This window comes from Pseudochaenichthys georgianus, chromosome 8 (genome assembly GCF_902827115.2).
Source record: "Pseudochaenichthys georgianus chromosome 8, fPseGeo1.2, whole genome shotgun sequence".
NCBI classification, from domain to species: Eukaryota; Metazoa; Chordata; class Actinopteri; order Perciformes; family Channichthyidae; genus Pseudochaenichthys; species Pseudochaenichthys georgianus.
This window is the reverse complement of record NC_047510.2, coordinates 19866010-19886222: the sequence shown is the minus strand read 5'-3', so window position 1 is coordinate 19886222 and position 20213 is coordinate 19866010. Positions and strand designations below refer to the sequence as shown.

The 20213-nt window shown below is 43.0% G+C and overlaps 1 protein-coding gene across 1 annotated transcript; it reads left to right on the top strand.

Moving 5' to 3' along the window:
- The first annotated feature begins 1008 nt into the window (after positions 1–1008).
- Positions 1009–17444, top strand: ppap2d (phosphatidic acid phosphatase type 2D). Its single transcript, XM_034088595.2, is given in 7 exon segments — positions 1009–1600; positions 12648–12805; positions 13548–13757; positions 13759–13835; positions 13938–13995; positions 15632–15808; positions 15981–17444. Coding segments are annotated over 7 exon segments (993 nt in total). The 5' UTR covers positions 1009–1392; the 3' UTR covers positions 16086–17444.
- Positions 17445–20213: the final 2769 nt, after the last annotated feature.

Sequence of the window (20213 nt, the reverse complement as noted above, 5' to 3'; positions counted from 1 at the left end):
CTTTCTGCGTATGCATGTACACCAAGAGACATTCCTTGTATGTGTTAACCTACTTGGCAATAAACCTGTTTCTGATTCTGAAATTATTGTAAAAAAATTAAACTTAACTGCTCTGATGCAATACACTTAATTCTATAAATGTAATTCATTCATTTTACATACATACTTTAACAGAAAATAAAGGTATTTTTCCAATAGCTTCCATGTATCCGGCAACTAAACTAAGTAAAAGTTACTGTAATGTTTTTTTCAGATATGTCTTTATTTTTAAAGAAATGTTCCCTTTTACAAAGGCAGTACCTTGGGAACCCCCTAGTGGACGAGGACCGCCTGTTGAAGACCCATGGTCTCTGGTGTATTGGCATCAAAAAGAAGCAGTCAATATTGTGGAAAAATATATCAAATTGAAAGGCAACCTTGCCTGTATATGGCACACATGGTGCAATGAATAATCATCAATTTCGTAAAATTCTATTTTCCACTTACAAACAACTTTTTAGAAGTTAAACTAGCTAAACTAGAATGGCATCCCGTCCCGATAATGTGTCCTATAGTACCAAGGCCACACTAAACTTAAACTATATAGGATACCGATATCAGCAATTGAGCTTATTAAAAATAGCTGCTGGTGTTTATTTTCAGCATGGTTTGTGCTAACGAAAACAAATCTCCTTATATCTGCGTTTATGATCTGGAGAAGGTCAGAAGCTGTATGTGGGACGTCCTCACATGGGTAAGACAGTTTAATAGGACATATAGGACATCTCGTGAAGAGGTGCAGGCATCACACAGCTGTAGGTCAGCTGGATCGAACATGTTGTGTGTGCCAGCCTCATCACAGTTACAAATTGATTTTGTTGGCTTTTACCGCGGACTCAAGTCGGACTGAATCACACCGGAAACGATATGATTTTCAACCAAAATTGACGCTTCACAGTCAGCCGACCAACGGCAGGGAGTAACATTCATCAAGAGGGCGTTTTATTTTGATAGGCTTAACCGGATGCCATGTTTTCCATTCATGATTGTCTGACACGCATGTGAACGCTGCTCTGTTCGGGAGGTAACACGCTCCCACTCAGAAGAAGTTTGTTGAGAGGTGTAACTGAGGTGAAATTTACTCGGTTTGTGTTCCCTAGTATTTCCAATTAGCCTCCATCTTTGTTTTCTCTGCACTTTCGCTTTTTGGTAACTAACGTTACCTCAACTAGCGGTCGGTTGGTTTAACCAGGGTGCTGCTGTCAAACTTTCGTTGACATGGATTTGTTGCACCAACTGCGGACGGACTGAAACGTTTGGGAATTACCATCTCACTACAGCGAGATACACCTAAACGAACCCATTGCAGCTACTTTTTAAACAAGTTGTCATTAACTGTTTTTAGCATAAGACATGCAGAAGTTCAATTCCACCGGTACGCACGGCAACACGCTGCCCCGGGACGCGGAGCTCCAGCTGCGGTTAGCGGACAGTGCAGGGGCCGGGGACGGGAAGGAGAACGGCCGGGGGAAGCATTTCCTCTCCCAACCCGAGGAGGAGAGCTCGTTTTGCACCAAGAGGAGGATGCTTGTCTGTTTGGATGTAATATGCCTTTTTGTTGGTAAGAATATGTTATTACTTATTTGTAAATTAATGTTTTTTACCCTTAGGCAAACAGGTTGTTGTTGAACAACTGCAGTAATGTTATGTTAATAACACTGTATCACTTGTCCTTTTAAAGCTTAATTTAGACTAATTAATATTTTTGAAGAACACACACAGTCCTTGTCTGATGATTGATGTGTCAACAGGAGCTTTGCAGATCTTTTTCAGAGGTTATGAGGAGGTTAAACGAAGCTGGCTTTGAGAGGGAAAACACATTGCATGGGGATTTGAAAAAAGTTAACGAAGCTGCAAAGCATTTTTCCAGAAGTCAAATGGAAACTGTTCAAAACATTCAGCTCGTTCCCCTCGGTGCATGTGGGGGCAGGAGGTAGGAGGGGGGTTTCAGCTGGCAAGCAGCACAGTTGTCCCGGGAATTCATCTGTTCCCATGGTAACTCAAAAGTTCCCGGGAGAAGAACGTGGGAATTGGGATAAAAATATGCTTGTGTTCTCGTGCCCCCCCCCCCCCCCCCCCCCCCCCCCCCCGCAGCTTCACCGAATGTCAGACACACGTAATGTACAGTGCACAGATGGAAGTCAGGCTTATAATAACAACAACTCAACCAGCAGTTTTCACAAGGAGAAACATCAGTAACAACATGTGGACTAAAACTCATATGACATAACCATAATAAAGGAGTGGTCAAAATGTGTTTCTCACTAAGACTTTAATAACTTTTAAATTACTGATAGATTCCAATTGACAATGGATTTGAAAAGATAATTGTGACAAATAATGATTTTTCGCCATGAGATCAATCCTTTGTTGTGGTTGTTTTTTACATTTTACGTTTATCTTGAACATGTTGAAACTAAAGATTGATTTCTATTACAACGTGATGAATTTTTTGTTATTTTGTGTAACCATTAAAAACACAAATAGTTTTGAACTCATAATGGAGGGAAACAACAAGCTTACATATGTTTTCTATTTTTACTTTATGTTTGGCAAACAAAATCCCATTCAAAAGTCAAAGTAATCATAATCAGCACTAAACACATGTCATATTATATCAGAGTCCTCTGTGTGAACATTTGGCGAAATGTAATCAAGTTTTGATTCAATTTAGAGCAACATAATATTCATCATATAATTACAACAGTCGTCTGATTGGGATTTAATACATAGTGCCCTCACAGTTAATGTATTTCTTTAAAAGTTAGATAGAGCTTTTCAGTGAAAGGTCACATTTTTCTGTTCCCCAAATGTGGCAAACCCACACGATGTATTATGGGCATTTACATGCTTATAAGTGTCGAAAATACAAATTATTTTGTTATATTTGAATTTCTATGTATGTTCTTTGGTGCTCTGTTGTTTGTGCCTTGTAAAAAGTACAAACTTCAGAACTGCATCATATTATAGTTTCATCTTCCTACTCCGCTTTCTACTCCAGTGAAATGCCAGTACCTCAAAATTGTATTGGACTTTTACAAGGCTCGAGTAAAAGAAGGAGTACAAAAAAAGTACTTGTTCACGTTCCTCCTCTGTTGAGTTTAGCGGGGACATAAAGTCCCCTGAAAGCCATCCTGAGGTACCTGCTGTACTTGATTGTGATATTCAGTGAAGAGTGAGATTGTCTAATGAGTTGCATGACATCACCTCACATGACTATATTAGCAAAGGGATTGTGCAAAGTGTTGTGCGAGTGGTAAAAGTTTGTAGTAATCGGACCGGCAGTAAGCACGAGAGAGGTGGAACCCGTCCAGGCAGACTGACAGGTCTCACCCTTGTTGGCAGTTAAATCATAGGAAGTATGACAGTAAGACAAAACGGCATTAGAGGCAGTCAGTTTCATTGGCGTGTTATTCTTAACCCCTGCAGGTATGCTATTAACCGTTAACTCTGCACACTTCTCTGCAGCGTTGAAGTGTGTTTAGGAAGTGGCCAGCATCAGTCAGCACAACAGAGGAAATGGTCTATCTCAGATCTCCTCCTTACACACGCACTTTATCATGCCAATTGCTTTAACGCAAAATTGCGTCTCGTGGCTCATTCTTATTCTTCCCTCTGACAAAACGAAAACACTGAGACTGACTCACTGAGCCTCATGGTCACAGCTGAGAGGACTTAGAGGGTCAGTTAGTCTTGTGACTGACATATTGTTTTGTAAAGTTAAAGGTAATCAACTTCTTGCTATGGGTGTATCAATTACTCAAGCACCAGATTTATTTAGTAGATGGGTACAGTTTCATAAATGTACAATGTCTAACATTGTAAAAGTATAAAGGTACAGTTTGGTTTGCGGCAAGAATTAACACAAAAACAAAGACTTTGCTTTACAGTTGTATCCAGCCCAGTCAGATGTGCTGACACAAACAGATCGACAGTATCTCAGATCAATAGCTGAAAAGCTTCCTGTTAACCATCACATGTGGTGAATTATTACATGTGTACTGAAAGGAGAGCCTACTATTTAACAATATTACGTATTGTTAATGCTATTCTTGCTAGTTCGAGGTATAATTATCGAGATGACTTACAGATTTCTGACTGTCTGCATTCATCCTGCCTGTGTCTGTCTGTTAACCATCGTCTCAGTATAATCCTGACCTTGACTCATCTGTGGGCATAAAGCAGTGAATGCCTTCACTTAGTGGAGATGAAGTGAACCATTCATTTAGCTAAACCCTCTTATCTCTGACTAACACAATTTTCCCTTAAAAATGCCATCATCAGATTCCCTCAGACGGTCGACCTGCCGGCATTATTCATCCTGTTAAAGGGGCTCATTCACTACTGTACTGTGGAATGTACCCTGAAGCCTCCCATCCTCATTATGGTATCAGCTGAAGAGGGATTCCACAGTGATCTGAAGTTTTCACAGCATTTTCCTGTGTTTCAATACTTACTCAACATGTATTTCAGTGGCATGAAGTTAGAGGCATTATGAGTACACTTGAATCCGTCTGCTGTTGGAATGCTAGGCTATAGAGGAAATTGACTGAGGCTTTGACTCAGGTTACCTGATCATGCTCTTACTCAGCATGAGGCTTGCCACACATTGTCGTGCTTCAGTAATAAGGCAGTGTAGTTACTAGTTATGGTGCCGTGCTGACATGTACATAATGGATGCTGCACGGAGATGGATTGTTCTGGTTCAGCTCACTGTCAGTAAGTTCCATGCTGCAGAATGCAAGTGTTTGCTTGTGGTGTGCATGCACGCATTCCTGATGGGACTGTAGGGGTTGGACCGGGATGGAGCTGACAGAATCTACGCCCCGTGGCTGTTTCTAAGATCTAGTGTCACTGTCCAGCCACCCAGAGGTCAGGAGGTGTCGGCTGTTTGTCATATCTGCAGAGCATGCAGGGACAGGCCTCCCAGCCTGCACTGCAGTTTCCCTCCTGCACAGGTGGTCTTTACTCTGTCAACACCCCAATAAAGACAGTTATTGCCTCTCTTAAGAGTAATTGGGAAATCAATCAATCAATCAATCAATGTTTATTTATATAGCCCAATATCACAAATGTTACATTTGTCTCAGTGGTCTTCACAGTGTGTACAGAATATCAGTATGACAATACGACACCCTCTGTCCTTAGACCCTCACATCGTACAAGGAAAAACTTCCAAAGAAAACCCAGTTTAAAGGGAAAAATGGGAGAAACCTCAGGGAGAGCAACAGAGGAGGGATCCCTCTCCCAGGACGGACAGACGTGCAATAGATGCCGTGTGTAAATTGAAAAGATAATACATTTGCAACATAGGTAGTCCAAATGTTTGGAAATGCATGTGTGTATAATAGGAAGATGAATCCACGAGGATATCCATCCAGGACCTATGATCCAGGACCACAGCCACGACTCAAGATCCAGCGCTCGCGATCCAGGACACAGGACCGCAGGATCATCCATGACTCCGGATCCCAGCGTATATAGACACCAAAAAGAAAGACATTTGGGGAAGCTGGGTTAATCGGAACATGAGTGTACACGGGTATAGACAGAGAGAAGGAAATGATTGGAAGTGGCACTTGAAACCCCACTATTAGCTTACAGCCTTAGAGGATGGTAATGCTTGTCACAAGGTTTAACCTCCTGTAGAGGTTAATTGAGAAATATCTGTTTGGCTGGGTTCCAATAATACAAAAGATAAACTGATGGTTGATGGACTGCATAGATGTGTCTATTTAAAACAAAAACGTTTTTGTTCTATAGTTACAAAAAAAGAAGGGTGCTTGGATAATATAGAAAGAGAAAGGTGGAATGAGTTGAGCGCTGTTGTGTAAAAGTGTGTGTTGTTGTTCTAGACGTGAAGCAGCTTGCCAGGACGAGAGGGCCGGTATCTACCTGAGGGATCTGAATTTTAAACGTCTCCCTCTCCAGCTTATCTCTGCTTTTGCCTGCTTCTCTTTCCCTCCTTTTGGTGTGCAAGCTATGAAGTGAGTGTGTGTGTCTTACGTCTGCATGTGTGTTTTGGGCGGGGGCGGGTTTATGATTCATGGTTCTTTTATTTTGGCAGAGAAAGCTGCAAAGTGAGTGAGACAACACGTCACAGCATGTCGCTGTGTGTATAGGGCCAGGATTATTAAAATTGTATCTATGTTATTTGTGCGCGTACTTTTGAGTTATAGTGTGGGTGTTTGTTTGTATGCGTCATCGTAGCTGCTAAAGCGGACTGTCTACTACAGCGGCCATGTGCGTGCTGTTTGTTGACAAATGTGCCGGTCCTATTTCGCTGCACATTCTAGTCTGTGATCAAACACGCACTGAAGTTATGGAACACACTGGCGTCACTCTGCGGCTGACAGATGTAGGGCAATTAAAAATGCCTCAGTAACATCATTAGTGAGTGGAAGAAGTGATTTCACTTACTCTCTTGTTAGTGTACTCATGCATCTCCTTCCCATTTGACAGCACTGCAGAGTTTCAGGAATCCATTAGCTGCACCCTCTTTGGATAGACTATATGGGCACATTTACTTTGCTTTCTATACGTCTCCTTCACTCCTTCACTCCTTCACTCCTTAGCGCACCAGAGCCAGTTCAGGCCACAGAAATGTCTAAGATGCCTGAAGGCTGAGGAGCAAGTAAGAGCCTGAATGAATGTACCCCCCTGAGGTGGGAGAGTAAAGTGAGGCGTGGAAGGGGTTGAGGATCTACAGTAGGGGTCGGAGGTCAGACCCTGGGGCGCCTGAGGGATCTTATCAACAGCTGTCTGTTTATGTCTTTATAGGATGGACAGCAAATAGCTTCAAATGTACTTTTAATGAGGCTGCTTCAAACTCTCCTCTATGATGGTTCCATAAGTGCCCAGGGTGTTCCATAGGCATTAGCCGTAACGACTAAACAAAGATGTCTATAGAACGCTAATGCTCACTGCTCATTTTCTAGAATGGGTTTGGAGACGCTTACGATGGAGTTATGTACCTGAATCTGAATTCAGACTGTTGTCCCGCCTTTGCGTCTGTCAATACTAATGACTCGTCATCTTTTGTCTGTCCCTCCATACGGAGACAACTCCCCCTTGGCGCCATGGCATGGTTACCCATCATCGGGACCATTTTATCATTGTGTCAAATCTCACCTGCTGGAGCCTTCTCTTCCTTCGTCTCTCAAACTCCCCTGTGAAGTTGTTCCAACTGCATGTTCCCCCGAAACCAAACCAAAACACACTGACAAAGCAGCCCGACAGGCCTCAACTCTTGCCACACATTAAGTACAACCACAATCAGGGTGCTCCATGCCAAATACCTCCTCTGCAGTCTCAATTAAAACCTTGTGTTGTTTCCAACATTGCAGACTGCCAGCCCTCATCTCTCTTACCTTCACAGCACCAAATCCCCTTTAAAGTTTTCCAAGGTACATACCAGAGTTGTGGGTCCTTATTTTCCTTCAGACAGACAGCCCACTTCAGACATCACCACTCTTGCCCTGAACTCCAGAGCCAGGCTCCAGGAAGCAGGTCAGTGAAGTGAGGAGAGAACACAAGCAGCTGTGGGAAGCATGTCTCCACTGGCCAGCTGTAACAGTAACAGAGAAAGAGCTCTCGTGGTGCATTGGTGAGACATAAAGCAGTTGGAAGCAGTTGGAGTACTTTGCTAACAAGAAACATTTTAGTCCACACAAACTTATTATGATAAACGAAGCAGTGGGTATTGAAATAAAGAGGTTGTACTGAGTAGGGCTGCTCAATTAATCGTATTTTAATCGCAATTAGGATGTTGGCTTGCAACGATTATGAAAACAACATAATCGAAATAAAAAATATTTTTTTTTATAATTTGAAGTTATTTTAAAACGATTTTTTTATTGGTTTTTCAGTTGAATTATACTTAAAGTTCAGGGTAATCAACTGTTAAAAACATACTGTTCAACATTTTTTTTTCAGTAAATGGATAATCGTTTTTAATAATCGTGATATCAATTATTGACCCAAATAATCGACATTATGATTTTTGACATAATCGAGCAGCCCTAGTACAGAGTCAGACAAAGGAGATGCTTATGATAGCAGATGGTTAGAAAAGATAAAGACTGTTATGGTTTCTTAGTCTCTCTTTGTTCGGCACTGATTAGTGTCTTTGTGCTCTGATCAGGGTAGACCAAACACTCTCTCAGAACAATCGAGCTAGTTCTAAAAAAAGAAAAATGGTGTGTGTGAGTGCAGGGGGCAACAACCCACCCTTATCCCACCTCTCCACTACCTGGATTGGGCCACCAAGGAGGAACAGGAATAACCACCAAGCAAAGTACTTTCATTGGGTCTGTGACAGTGTATGGTTGCCAATCATAATCACAGCCTTAGTGCGGATGACTTCACCTCCTGTTCACGTGTTACCTGCCTGACTACAACCGTCTCTATTTTGTAAGCTCGAGCCTGTTTGATGGAGCAGACAGTCTCTTCTTGAACTGCCTCTTTAAGCCAAGGCTTTCTTTTTTATATCAGATGAAACATAAAAGACTTGGCATTGCCCTCAAAGTACCTGACTCAAACAGAAAAGTGATTAGATGAAAGAACAGATCAAGACTTGCTCATGAAGACAGCTTTGTGCAGTTAAAGTCATTATAGCGCTAATAATTGCACAAGCCCACCCAACCCAACTGGAGATCACTATTTATGAGCATGTCAAGCAGGCCGTGACAGTGCCTGTTGTAATGTCATTACCCGGGAAATATGCTAGCAAAGATTTAAATTACGACACTTCAGGGTTCAGTTCACAAGGCTGACTTGAAGGTAAACAAGCAGCTTAAACTTTAGATGGGAAACATTGGCACATGTAAGCTAGTGAGGGGCCCAGTAAGGGTGGACCACAGTGAAGGGGGCTGTAGAAAACTGTACCACAGCCCGGGCCCAGCCCAGTCCCAAACTGCCGGCCAAATGGACCTGTGTTGACAGGTCACTCACTAATTGCCTGTCCTCTAGTTCTGTCAGAGGGCACATGTAGAACGAGGCCTGCACAGTCCAACGGTATTGAGTGTGATGAGGCAGATGGTCATTACTGTGGCTCAGATATAGCTTTAGGCTAAGTGTCATGCTAATCTATTAGGATGCACAGGCTGTTTCCGATAGCAGCCGGCAGCATCCCGCAGTTCATTTAGGTGTGATAGTGAATAGGCGGTTTGCCTCAGTGCATGTCTTTAGGATCCAATGTCTCTTGCGTGGTTAACTTGGTTAGTTTGGCTTTTTTTCTTTGGTTTTGGTGGGTTGCTTTGGTTGTTTGTTAGTCTATGTGGATGTGGGTTTGAATTTCTTTGCATCCCAGTGTGGTTTTTATGTAAGTATGTTGAGTCTGTTTATGTGTTGGGGATATTCTTCTGGTTGACGTGGGGTCGTGTTTACAGAGCGGGTCCCAACAGAGCCTAGATCTCTGACCCCCACATTCCAGAACCACCACTAATCGCCTCCGTCTGTTGTCCTCTGAGGAGAAACCCTTGCCACATCTCTCTTGGCTCCATCTCTCCAGTATTTTCTCACCCCAGTATTACCACCTCACCCCCAGTTAGTCATTTTTTCTAGCCTCTTGGCCATGCATCTTAGCTTAGTTTCAAATGTGACGCATGTCGATGTTGACGTAAAGCCTGTCCATATGAAAAACATGTCGCCTGCCCTGTTTTTCGGCACTCTGTCTTAATAACGTTCTCAATTTTTTTTTTCTTCTCGCTTTCGGTTGTTGTTGTTCTCCTCTCGGAGTGAGCTCATTCTGGGCTGCGGTCATAGATGTGTAAATTAGAACCAGAAGAGTTTCTCAGAATGAGGCATATATCCCCTCTGCTCTCATTCCTTCCCTTCTCCTCCCTCCTTCCCTCCCTCCCTCCCTCCTTCTCTTCTTTCTTTCTGGCCCTTTTGACTATTTGAAAGCATTCCTGCTTTGAGTGTCAGGCACAGCGAGCAGCACATTTTGGCTCTGCTGTGTGAGCAGACCCACTCCTCCGCCTCCTTTTGGGTCCCCTCACAGCCCCTCTCTGGCTGGCTCTCTCTGGAGCATGTCTTGGCCAGGTGCAGAGGTTTGCTCACAGCTGCTTGACAGATGATGTGAGGGTCTCTGGAGTGTGTTCATGTCTTGTTGTGAAAACTGTTTTAATGTAGCTGTAAAGCATAGAGGTTGACTGTGACACAGGAGCTTGTCATTTGAACAGGATTGTGAAGATACCGAATAGCTTTGCACATGGTTTCTACTTTGCACCATTGCTTTGATTTGTATTTATTGAACAGCATTGATGATTGGCGAGGTACTTTTAGTGGATTGATTTTATTCAGAAGCTTTGCAAACAGATTTACTGCAGTGGAATGATCTTTGGTTCACAGCCATTAGTGCCGTGGCTGTCCACGACAAATATGCAACATCGTGAAAACAACACAAGCATAGGTCGTAGGTCATAACATATGCTGCTTTCTGCCTCAGCACTTCCTGGGTCCCATTAGACCTCCATATGTATTGAAAATGATCCATTAAGTCAATGTTCCGACTGTAAACGCAGAGTGTGTGGTCTTTAATGGACAATCTGTCCTTACCTCTCTGCCAGAGCAGCAACAATATTGATTATTTAAAATGGACTGTATGTGTTGTGGAATCTAATGAGGAAAAAGAGAAAACTGTTAATATGTGCTTTAAAATTGATATTGTTATATCCAAAGCAGTTAAGTTTGGCAACATACATGTCAATGCTGTTATTGATGCTGCAGCCTTAGGATAAAAAACAAATCAAAGGTCAATAAGTGTTACTTTAAAAATGTAAATTAGAATGATGTATTTATTACAATACATACTGAGGTTTTTTTCATTCTGCTTCATCACACTCACACACACAAAGAGTCAGCACTAAGAAAAACTTCAAGACCATTTATCATAATATTAGTCTTGTAACATTTCAAGAACACTTACAACGATACCAGTCCTTACTAAAGTTCAATATAATTACATTTTTAAAACTTAAGAAATAGCAGAGTATTTACATAAATTGCATTAAATGAAACCCAAAGAAATAATCACTTTTGACAAAAATCATTTGTCATAAAGGCAGGTATTCTGACAATACCAGATCTTCAAAGTCAAGTTCAAATACCAGCACTAGATAACAGTGGATCCTACGTCTAAAAACAGATAGCACCTGCATGTGATCTGTAGATGTGTGTGTTGCAGGAGGTAGCCTGTTGACGTGGCGACGGAATGAACGATCGGGGGTCAGATGAGGTGTTTCCTCCTATCACTCTTTCTCTTTGTTGGTGTCACAGCCTCTGCTATCAGCTGCAACGTGTTTCCCTCCCTCCCAGTCTTACTAAAGTCCTTCTTAGTTTAAATGGCAGTGAGCTGGCTTTTATCTGTGCTTTGTCTTACTGCTGCGGCAACATGACTTTGACTTCAGAGGTCACTAACACACTTTTCACTTCAGCATAACATTCGTAATCAGCTGTCGTCACAAAGCCGTTAAAAGTTGCAGCTTCACCCTTATAGATTATTCTTCTATGCTTTATCAGTCCAGTGAGGCTGAATCAGAGGCATGACTGGAAGGTCGTGATAGCAAACACAGTAATAAAACTCATGTGAACGCATCTTAATGTAGACACAGTTACCATTCCCTGCCCAATGCAAGTAAAACACTTTTAGATGTGTATCTCTGTGCTGCTCCTTTGGCCTGGTTGTGAGTGCTTACCGTGTGCAGCACACAGTCACGTAGTCAGAGAGATTCCCTGGCAGGAGCAATGTTTTTGGCCTGGGTGCGTTCCAGCTAACCAGCAGGCCTGGGATGACAGGAAGAGGCTAACTGAGGTTAATGATTAGTCCCATGTTAACGCTGCGTTCCATGGGGTGATGAGGGGACATGGGATACGGGACGGAGACATGGAGCAGGCTTATACGGGACTCATGGTCATATGTTTGAAGTACAACGCGGAATAAAAAGCTGCGTAGCTCGACTCCTGTTCCGATAGATTTAAACATACCGTCTCAGTTGTTGAAACGTTGCACAACTTTTACTCATTAAACCTTCCCCATTATATTGTCACGTTTGTTTGCTTAACTGGCCAGACCTTGACCCATTTGTATACAGTGTTCTTATGATAAGTGACCAGCCATGACACATAGTACATTTATTGGACAAACATAATGTGAGATTAGACGGACTGAACTAAACTTTCCACTGGAACAAAGAGTCATTGTTAAATGAAACACCTTCCTCTTCCTACTGTGGGTTTATTGTCCTCTCTTGACACACTGATATTTTCTGTGTTGCACGCCCTCTCATCTCCTTCCTTACCTAATTCTCTACTGTCATGCCGATCGGCTCGTCTGTCTGTCATCTCTCCTTCCCCCTGCTCCTCTGATGGAAGCAGCTTTGTGTGGAATCCTTCATCCCCCAGGAATCGGGGGAATCATGTCAGCAGATGACTGATGTTATTTAAAGCTGCTTTTCTCATGCTCCCGTGAGACAGGAGACTGTACCAACTATCTATGTACCTTTCGATCTCAGTGTTCGTTGTTGCACATGACCACATGCTCACAGACATTCATCAAGCCATCTTTTGTTGTCTCCCCTCTCCCTTTCTCTCCCACCTGTCATCAGCCTCCATCCCATTCTTTGCGTGTGAGTTGAAGGCAGTGACTCCGTACAAGCGAGGCTTCTTCTGTGGAGACACCAGCATCACCTATCCCTACGTGCCGAGTGAGGCCATTCCCGACAGCCTGCTCATTGCTGGTGGTATAGCCATCACTGGCCTAACGGTAAGAAAGTAATAACCTTTAAGTACATTACAGAACGCTGCAGGGATTATATATTTTTCTAGGCTAAGTTACCATCCCTCCGGTTCCCTTGACAAAAGCCCACAGGATCTTTCGATTGGATTTTGAATTATCGCAGAAATTGAGCTCTGTGCGAAACAAAGTTTTCACATTTTGTTCAGACAGATAATCAAATCAAAAATGAACACCACATAACATTGCTGAAGCATAAATGTAATCAACAGAAGTAAAACCCTAATGTTAGGCTATAAAAAACCCACTTTTGCATGACTTCACATAACCACCACTTAGTTGATGAGTGTCTGTGTTTTCAGCATGATTACTTTTAATGGCCCAGACAACCTCTGTAGCATGTAGCCACTTATTAGCAGCCACTTGTTTGCACATGCAAAAGCTTAACAATTGGGGTATTTACTGACATATTTGATGTCAGAGAAAAGATCATGAACATCTCTTGTTAACCTTAGACATTTATTCAGAAAACTAACCGAAAAAAACGATTTAAAAGCAAAAATATTCCATTTTAGGGGATGGAACAGGAAGTAGAAAAACGTATTACTGAGTTTTAGGTCTTGTTCATTCAGTTCTATTATTGGCACAGTGAGTTAATGTACTCTTCACTTTAAAAGACTACAACCTATATACTTTCGACTGTTCAAGTATTTGTACAGCTCCACTGTATGTCTTATGTTAACCCCGTTCTCTTGTCTTATTTCCTTCTCAGATCGCACTGGGTGAATGTTACCGTGTGCGTTTCCGAGGTGTATACTCACAGGCTTTTGTCAGAAACTGCTATGTGTCGTGCCTGTACAAGGAGCTGGGAAGCTTCCTGTTTGGTTGCTGTGTGGGTCAGTCTCTCACTAATATGGCCAAACTAAGTGTGGGACGCCTGCGACCCAACTTCCTGTCTGTCTGTAATATTACCTATGCGTCCCATCAACTGCACTCCGGGCAGCTACGTGTCCCAGGACTACTGCAAACAGCCTAATGGCAAGATGGTGGAGGAAGCAAGGTAACATTATTTGGTTTATTTACTAAGGGTGGGGTATGGAACAGCTTTACTCATGGAGGGAATGTGTAACCTTCTGATTCTTTAATTGATCTTCTCTTACAGGAAGTCTTTTTTTTCCGGCCATGCTTCCTTCGCAATGTACACCATGCTCTACTTGGCAGTAAGTCCCATCAGCTTTTGAAATACACACTACAATAAACATATCTGGAATTTGACCTTCACATTCACCTGAGCTTGTGTTGCGTGATAACAGTACTTGGTGCTGTGTTTACAAGCTGGGGGAATTAAAGCTCTCAGTTTGACTTCAGTTATTAGAGAAAACACCAATCCCTAGAAGCCAAGAACACTTTGTGCAACTATTAACTACGTAGGCTTATTAAACGTGCAAAAAAACACACGAACACATGTGTCGTTAAATACATTCACACTTCCTGATCGGGAGAGAGGAGATCTTTGAGAGCAGCAATTCTCCAAATGCATCCCGCTCCAAGCTGAAAGAGCTGGGAAGACCGAGAGACAGGGAGGGAGGGTACTGAGGGGGAGTTAGAGAATGAGGGAGAATGTTTTTCCATGGGGAACATGAATAGATGAAGAGGCTACGCAGACAGAGGAGGCCTTGTTGTGGGTCTAATTTAGAGGGGGGGGTGGAGGGCTGAATATGCCTGCTGAGAGATCGACAGGCTTCTTTCAGCAAGAGACACCCTCTCAACCCCCCCTCCTCCAATCTCTTCATCTTTCTCTTTCTCTCACACTGCACTGCCCAGTAGTCATGGGCGCATTGTGGGAGAAAAACCACAGTTAGAGGGAGACAAAAGCACATTATTAAGCATAAAATGTCCACATTCCCAAACTATTCCCCCCCCATAACCCTTCAATTATAGCTTTAGAGACTTACATATCTTAATGTGAATAGATCAAATGAATGGAATGAAGTGAGGATGTTGCTTTGCATAATTCAAATAGGAGAGTAAAGAAAATCACTGCCTCCCTTATTTGCAGTTGTGCACTAAAGAAGTCCAATTGAAAAGCAGCTCCTCTCTGATAAGAAAGAGACTCACATTGATGAGTAGGGGGAGATTGAATAAGAGCAATACAAAAGTAAAGAACTGAAGGGAAGAAGTGGTGTGAGAAAAAAGGGTCTCAATGTTGGTTACCCCTATTCCTCTCCTCTCGACATCTCACTTCTTCGTAACATTGCAGGCACACACTCACGGCCTTGCATGCCAGTGTGCAGCAAGCAGACTGCAGACAACCTGGACATTGTGTCAAACCTGTAGCTACACGCCACCCGCACCGCCACCAGCTGCTCGTGTTTAAGGAGGTAACAGTGACACCTGCACTCAGCTGGGATAGGAGAGAGGGAAGGACCGGGTGAGCGCTGGCCTCACCGCTGGAATGTAGGCCACGTTCTCCCCAGCGGTTGACGGGTCCAGACAGACCTCCTTGTAAAGCAGCTAGCCCTGTTTCTGCATCATGCTCGCCCTGTGACCCCATTTTTATAGACACAAACATCCATTCTGTACTGAGGCAGGAGATGGGGATGAACAAAAGGAGGAAATTGGGTTTCGACAGTGTTAATGGACTCGTGCCAAGCTCCTCTCTCCCCTCTGGGTAGCTCTGAGTGGATGTCCATGTTTGACACAAAGCCTTTGTCTGTGCTGCATTCTAAGATTATTTTATAGGCTTATGTTTCCAGGGCATTCCTGATCATAGCACCAGCACACATGTATTCACTTTTCTGTAGTAATCATAAAGTCAGTTACAATATAATAACATTATTTATCTTCTCTTTGCAGTTCTACCTGCAGGCGCGGTTGTCGTGGCGAGGGGCTCGCCTGTTGCGCCCGTTAGTACAGTTCCTGTTAGTGATGATCGCCGTCTACACGGGCCTGAGCCGTATCTCTGACTACCGCCATCATCCGACTGATGTCCTCACAGGCTTCATCCAAGGAGGACTCACTGCATACTGGGTGGTATGTCCAAAATCTATGTTGTCTAAATAGTCCAGAATAACAGTTATCTCCGTCTTCACAGGATTTGTTTCTCTCAGCTCTCTGTTCCCTCGTGGTGTTTATAAACAGTGAATGACTGACAGTGTGTGTGGTCTGTGTACATTTTCTGACATGTTTGTGTCTGTGTCTGCAGGCCTTCTACATCTCCTCCATGTTTAAGCCCTGCGCCCGTCCAGACCTGTCTCCCACAAGCATGTCCCTGGAGAGTCCACTGTCCAGCCAGCAAACTGTCTGTTAGCAGGCACATGCAACCATCCCAGGAGTCAGAAGCTAAGAGGGATTGCAGAAAGACAGGGAAAATGTTAGATAGGGAAACATTTTTAAAGAAAGGGAATCATTCTAAGAGAAGGATGTGATTAAAGAGTACAATCTAACACATTGCATACTGATACACATACATTCACACAGTAATCTATCACACACTCACACGTGAAACACAAAAAAAGCACATTTGACTAAGTCAAACCCGTCCAGTGAAAATAACTGCATAGCAATATTACAGTTATTTTTTTATATATGAAAAAAAGCCTATTTTTAGGAGAACTTTTAGAAGCTGCTAATGTTAATAGTTTTCTTCTGTAATGGAATTTTTTTTAGTCAGTGCAGTTTGTAAGCTTTCAAAGCAAACCTGATCACTCTTTGGTCCTGGGTGAGAGGGGAGAAAAAAACGCGAGGCTTCTTTGGTTTATTTTCTTGGAAAACATCACCCAACAGCAGTGAACTGAGACCATTAGACCTCAGATGTGAAAACAGCTCTGTACCAAGTGATAAGGAACAAGCACTGGCTTCAACTTCTAACCATCTTTACCTTCTGATGATGCCCCACATCGCTATAATCAAGCAATAACATGTACATTATCAGTGGGAAGAAAAGTATTTGAGCTTTGATACAACAATATCTTTCCTTTGTGTAACCAAGGTAGAGATACAGAGGAGTCTGACCCAATAACTTACCCTTCCCACCACTACTTCTCTGTACTAACCACTTTGGCTGTGTCTCAGAGGGTGGAGGTTTTGACTGAAATGTTGTAACCTTTGACCTTTGCCCCTGGACTCCAATCTCTGAGCTGCACCTTGATTTATGCCACTCTGACAGGAGAGCCGACATGGCTGCAACCTCAGCCGCCCTCCTGTGGATTTTTATTAATAGCACTTGAACGTACATAATGGAACCTTCTAATTATAATCCATATTATATATTTTATCACATGTTTGAATAATCAGTGTTTATTTTTTTGTTAATGTCAGACTCATACACTATATTTGTTTGTTTTTCTTGAAATGATAATTATTCAAATTGAATGTAAATAGCTATGTCCTTTTATAAACCACACAGAATTTCAAAAGTATTAGTTCCAGTTTTGGACAGTTTTACATGTTTATTAAGTGTTTGTATTTACATTTGTGTCAATCAGGTACGAAGAGTTACTATTGTATCTGTTGTAACTATACTAGACTGAGCCACAGATATTATCAGAAAGCTATATTTTATGTGTTCCCAGTTATTGTTGTTTGTTTTGTCTGTGAATGCCAGAAAGGCAGAAATAACCACTGTACTCAAAAAAGACCAAACCAATAAAATGAATGTTGAATGTTATTTACTTCTTCTGTCCTCTGTTCATTTTAGTTTCGGCAAAATTAAAAGTAAAGCCCAGCAGACACACACTTAATGTCAATGTCACAGTATATATGTCATCTTGGATGGCTACTCACATGCACCAGAGATGGTGTTTTAGCTAGCCATTTAAAAGTCTGTCAGCAATGCAGCCATTATCTTTTTTTAAAGAATACTAGACTTTGTGAGGAGGTAAAGAAATCTGGGCTGAAACATAAACACTGAAATGATAAGTGATTTAACCTTTTGTTTTGTTTGGAATACTCCACTGCTCTCCTATATTCTTTCGTGTCTCTCTCTCTCTCTCTCTCTCTCTCTCTCTCTCTCTCTCTCTCTCTCTCTCTCTCTCTCTCTCTCTCTCTCTCATCCTTCTTCACTTTGCCCCTTCCCAGCTCTCAGTCCTTTTTGAGTGCAGTGGAGCATGATGGGCTGGGGGGTCATGCTACCATGGAGATGCTTAGCTAGATACAGGTTGGGGAGTCTGAGGCGTTTTCTTCCATTTCTTTTCATCCCTTCAATCCACTTCCAGGCTTAGGGGGGAGAATTAAAAAGCAGCCCAGATCAGACAGAGGGGGCTGAGAGAATGAGATAGAGCTTCAGTAACGGGTTTGCGCATAACGCTGAGGTAAGGGGGACAGACGAGCAGGAAAAGTGATCCAGTATTGAAGGCAAGGAACAATGGAGCAGTTGGCAGAACAGATGGGGCGGTAGATATTGGAGAGTGAGGGTGATGGGCGTGGGGTGTCAGCAGGGGCGGACTGGGTTCGGGACGAATCCCGATGGGCCGGTACTGAAGTGGGCCGGTCGGAGGATGTGGGCCGGCCGGTAACCGGCAGGGCTCGACATTAAATGGCCCGCTGGCCCGGAAGCACTATTAAGACACCCCGGGCCAGCATAACGTACTTTCCACTTGCCCGCTCGGGCCACTAAAAATATTGCTTTAAACAAAATTGTCCTGTGGTATTGTTATTTTGACTAGCAATTTAGTTAAATTGTTTCGTTTATCAACGCTACAACATAGCGTTCCGTGAGTCGGTTGTCGTTGTTGTTGGGTGAAAAGCAAACAGCTGTTTGCTGCGGAGCGCAGCGGGAGCATAGACTGTATATATAAATGGACGTAGCGTCCGTGACGTCACCCATAGAATTCTGCAGAGTTGCCGTGAAGCCCTTAGTAGGCGGAGTCGGCCACTAACGGCTCGACTGTGACGTCAGAGTCTAATCCCGCCTGCTCCAAATAAGGGCAAAGAGGCGGAGCCGAGGCGGGACCTGCTGCCTCCGAACTGGAAGTAAACAGAGCTAGCTCAGGATAAGAAGTTAAGCTAATATGAAATACATGCATACCAAGTTACTGCTAACAGTGTAGTTCCCCTATATAAACGTACATTCATAATCAAATGAGACAATCTGCAAGAAAATTAGCTATATTTTGTTATTCTTAATGCTTGTCATTCACACGTTGAGAAAAGATGGACTCCACCGCCCGGACCTAACGGAGCCGCAGTGGGCTAGCTCCGGGACGCCGGCTGGAGCTAGCCCCCTGCGGCTCCGTTAGCTCCAGTGGCCACCACTGGGATAATTGGGTCCCCTATTAACATTTGCTACCGTTTAGCATTATGGGCGTCATAGCCCTTACCCAAGGCTGAATCATAAACTAAAATGTATATGTAGCCTATGCATAAAGGGTTATGTCCTTAGCTGGCTAATAAGTAACAAGCTAAGCTACCAAGCACACAAACACCTGCGAACGGGGTTAACATGTATAATATTATCATTTTAGACTTCTTGGAAGTTCTGTTAGTACATTCAAGCGCACAGCACGACATTTTAATTGTCTGGTATTTGTAACAATATTCCCTAAAAGGCACAATCACCACGAACACGGCTAAAGCTAAAGGGTCAAGTACATTACTATGATTAACTAACGTTGTAGCCTCTATGGGTTGTAGCCTAGCAGAGTGGACAAGTTGCTGTTAGCTGACAGTGAGGCATGTACCTGTCCATCAAAGTGACCACGCCCTAATTTATGCAACAACTTTAAGACCTAATATAAATAAAAGGGTCGTGTTAGAAAACAATTCACTCACATATTCATAATCATGAAGTTGGAATCTAACTATATCGATAATAATATTTATTGCATCCATGGGTAGAAACATGTTTTTTTCTGCTGTAAAGTTGGGCATTTTAACATGGGGGTCTATGGAAATTGCTCCTTTCTGGAGCCAGTCCCTAGCGGCCCATGTATGAACTGCAGTGTGTGGCACTTCCGTATTGGCGTCCCGGCTGTTCCCCAGAGCGCCCTCCTTCACTACAGACTATCGCGCCACCTAACCATTCGCCAAATGTTTTTAATACCAGCGGTAACCGGCCAAGCGCCGGGCAAAAAACAATCGTGCATTTATCAATAATTTATTAATAATTTATTTATCGACAATTTACTAGCGGTATTTACTTGCGGTGGGCCGGCGGTACCGAAGTGGGCCGGTCGAGAGTCCCGGTCTGATTTGTAGTCCCAGTCTGCCCCTGGGTGTCAGAGTGGGAAGGAATGTGATTGCGGTTGTCAGGCCTGTTTTGTTTCATAATACTGTAACTAAGGAGACACGTTTCATTCCTGAGCAACGTATATGCCTGTGCTTGTGTGACAGGTTCCTGTCTATCTGTGTGTCCCATGCTCCTTGTTATTGTTTCATGTTTAGGTGTGTGTGACTGAGGTGAGTGAGTGAGAGGTAGACTGCTCCACTGAGCTGAGAT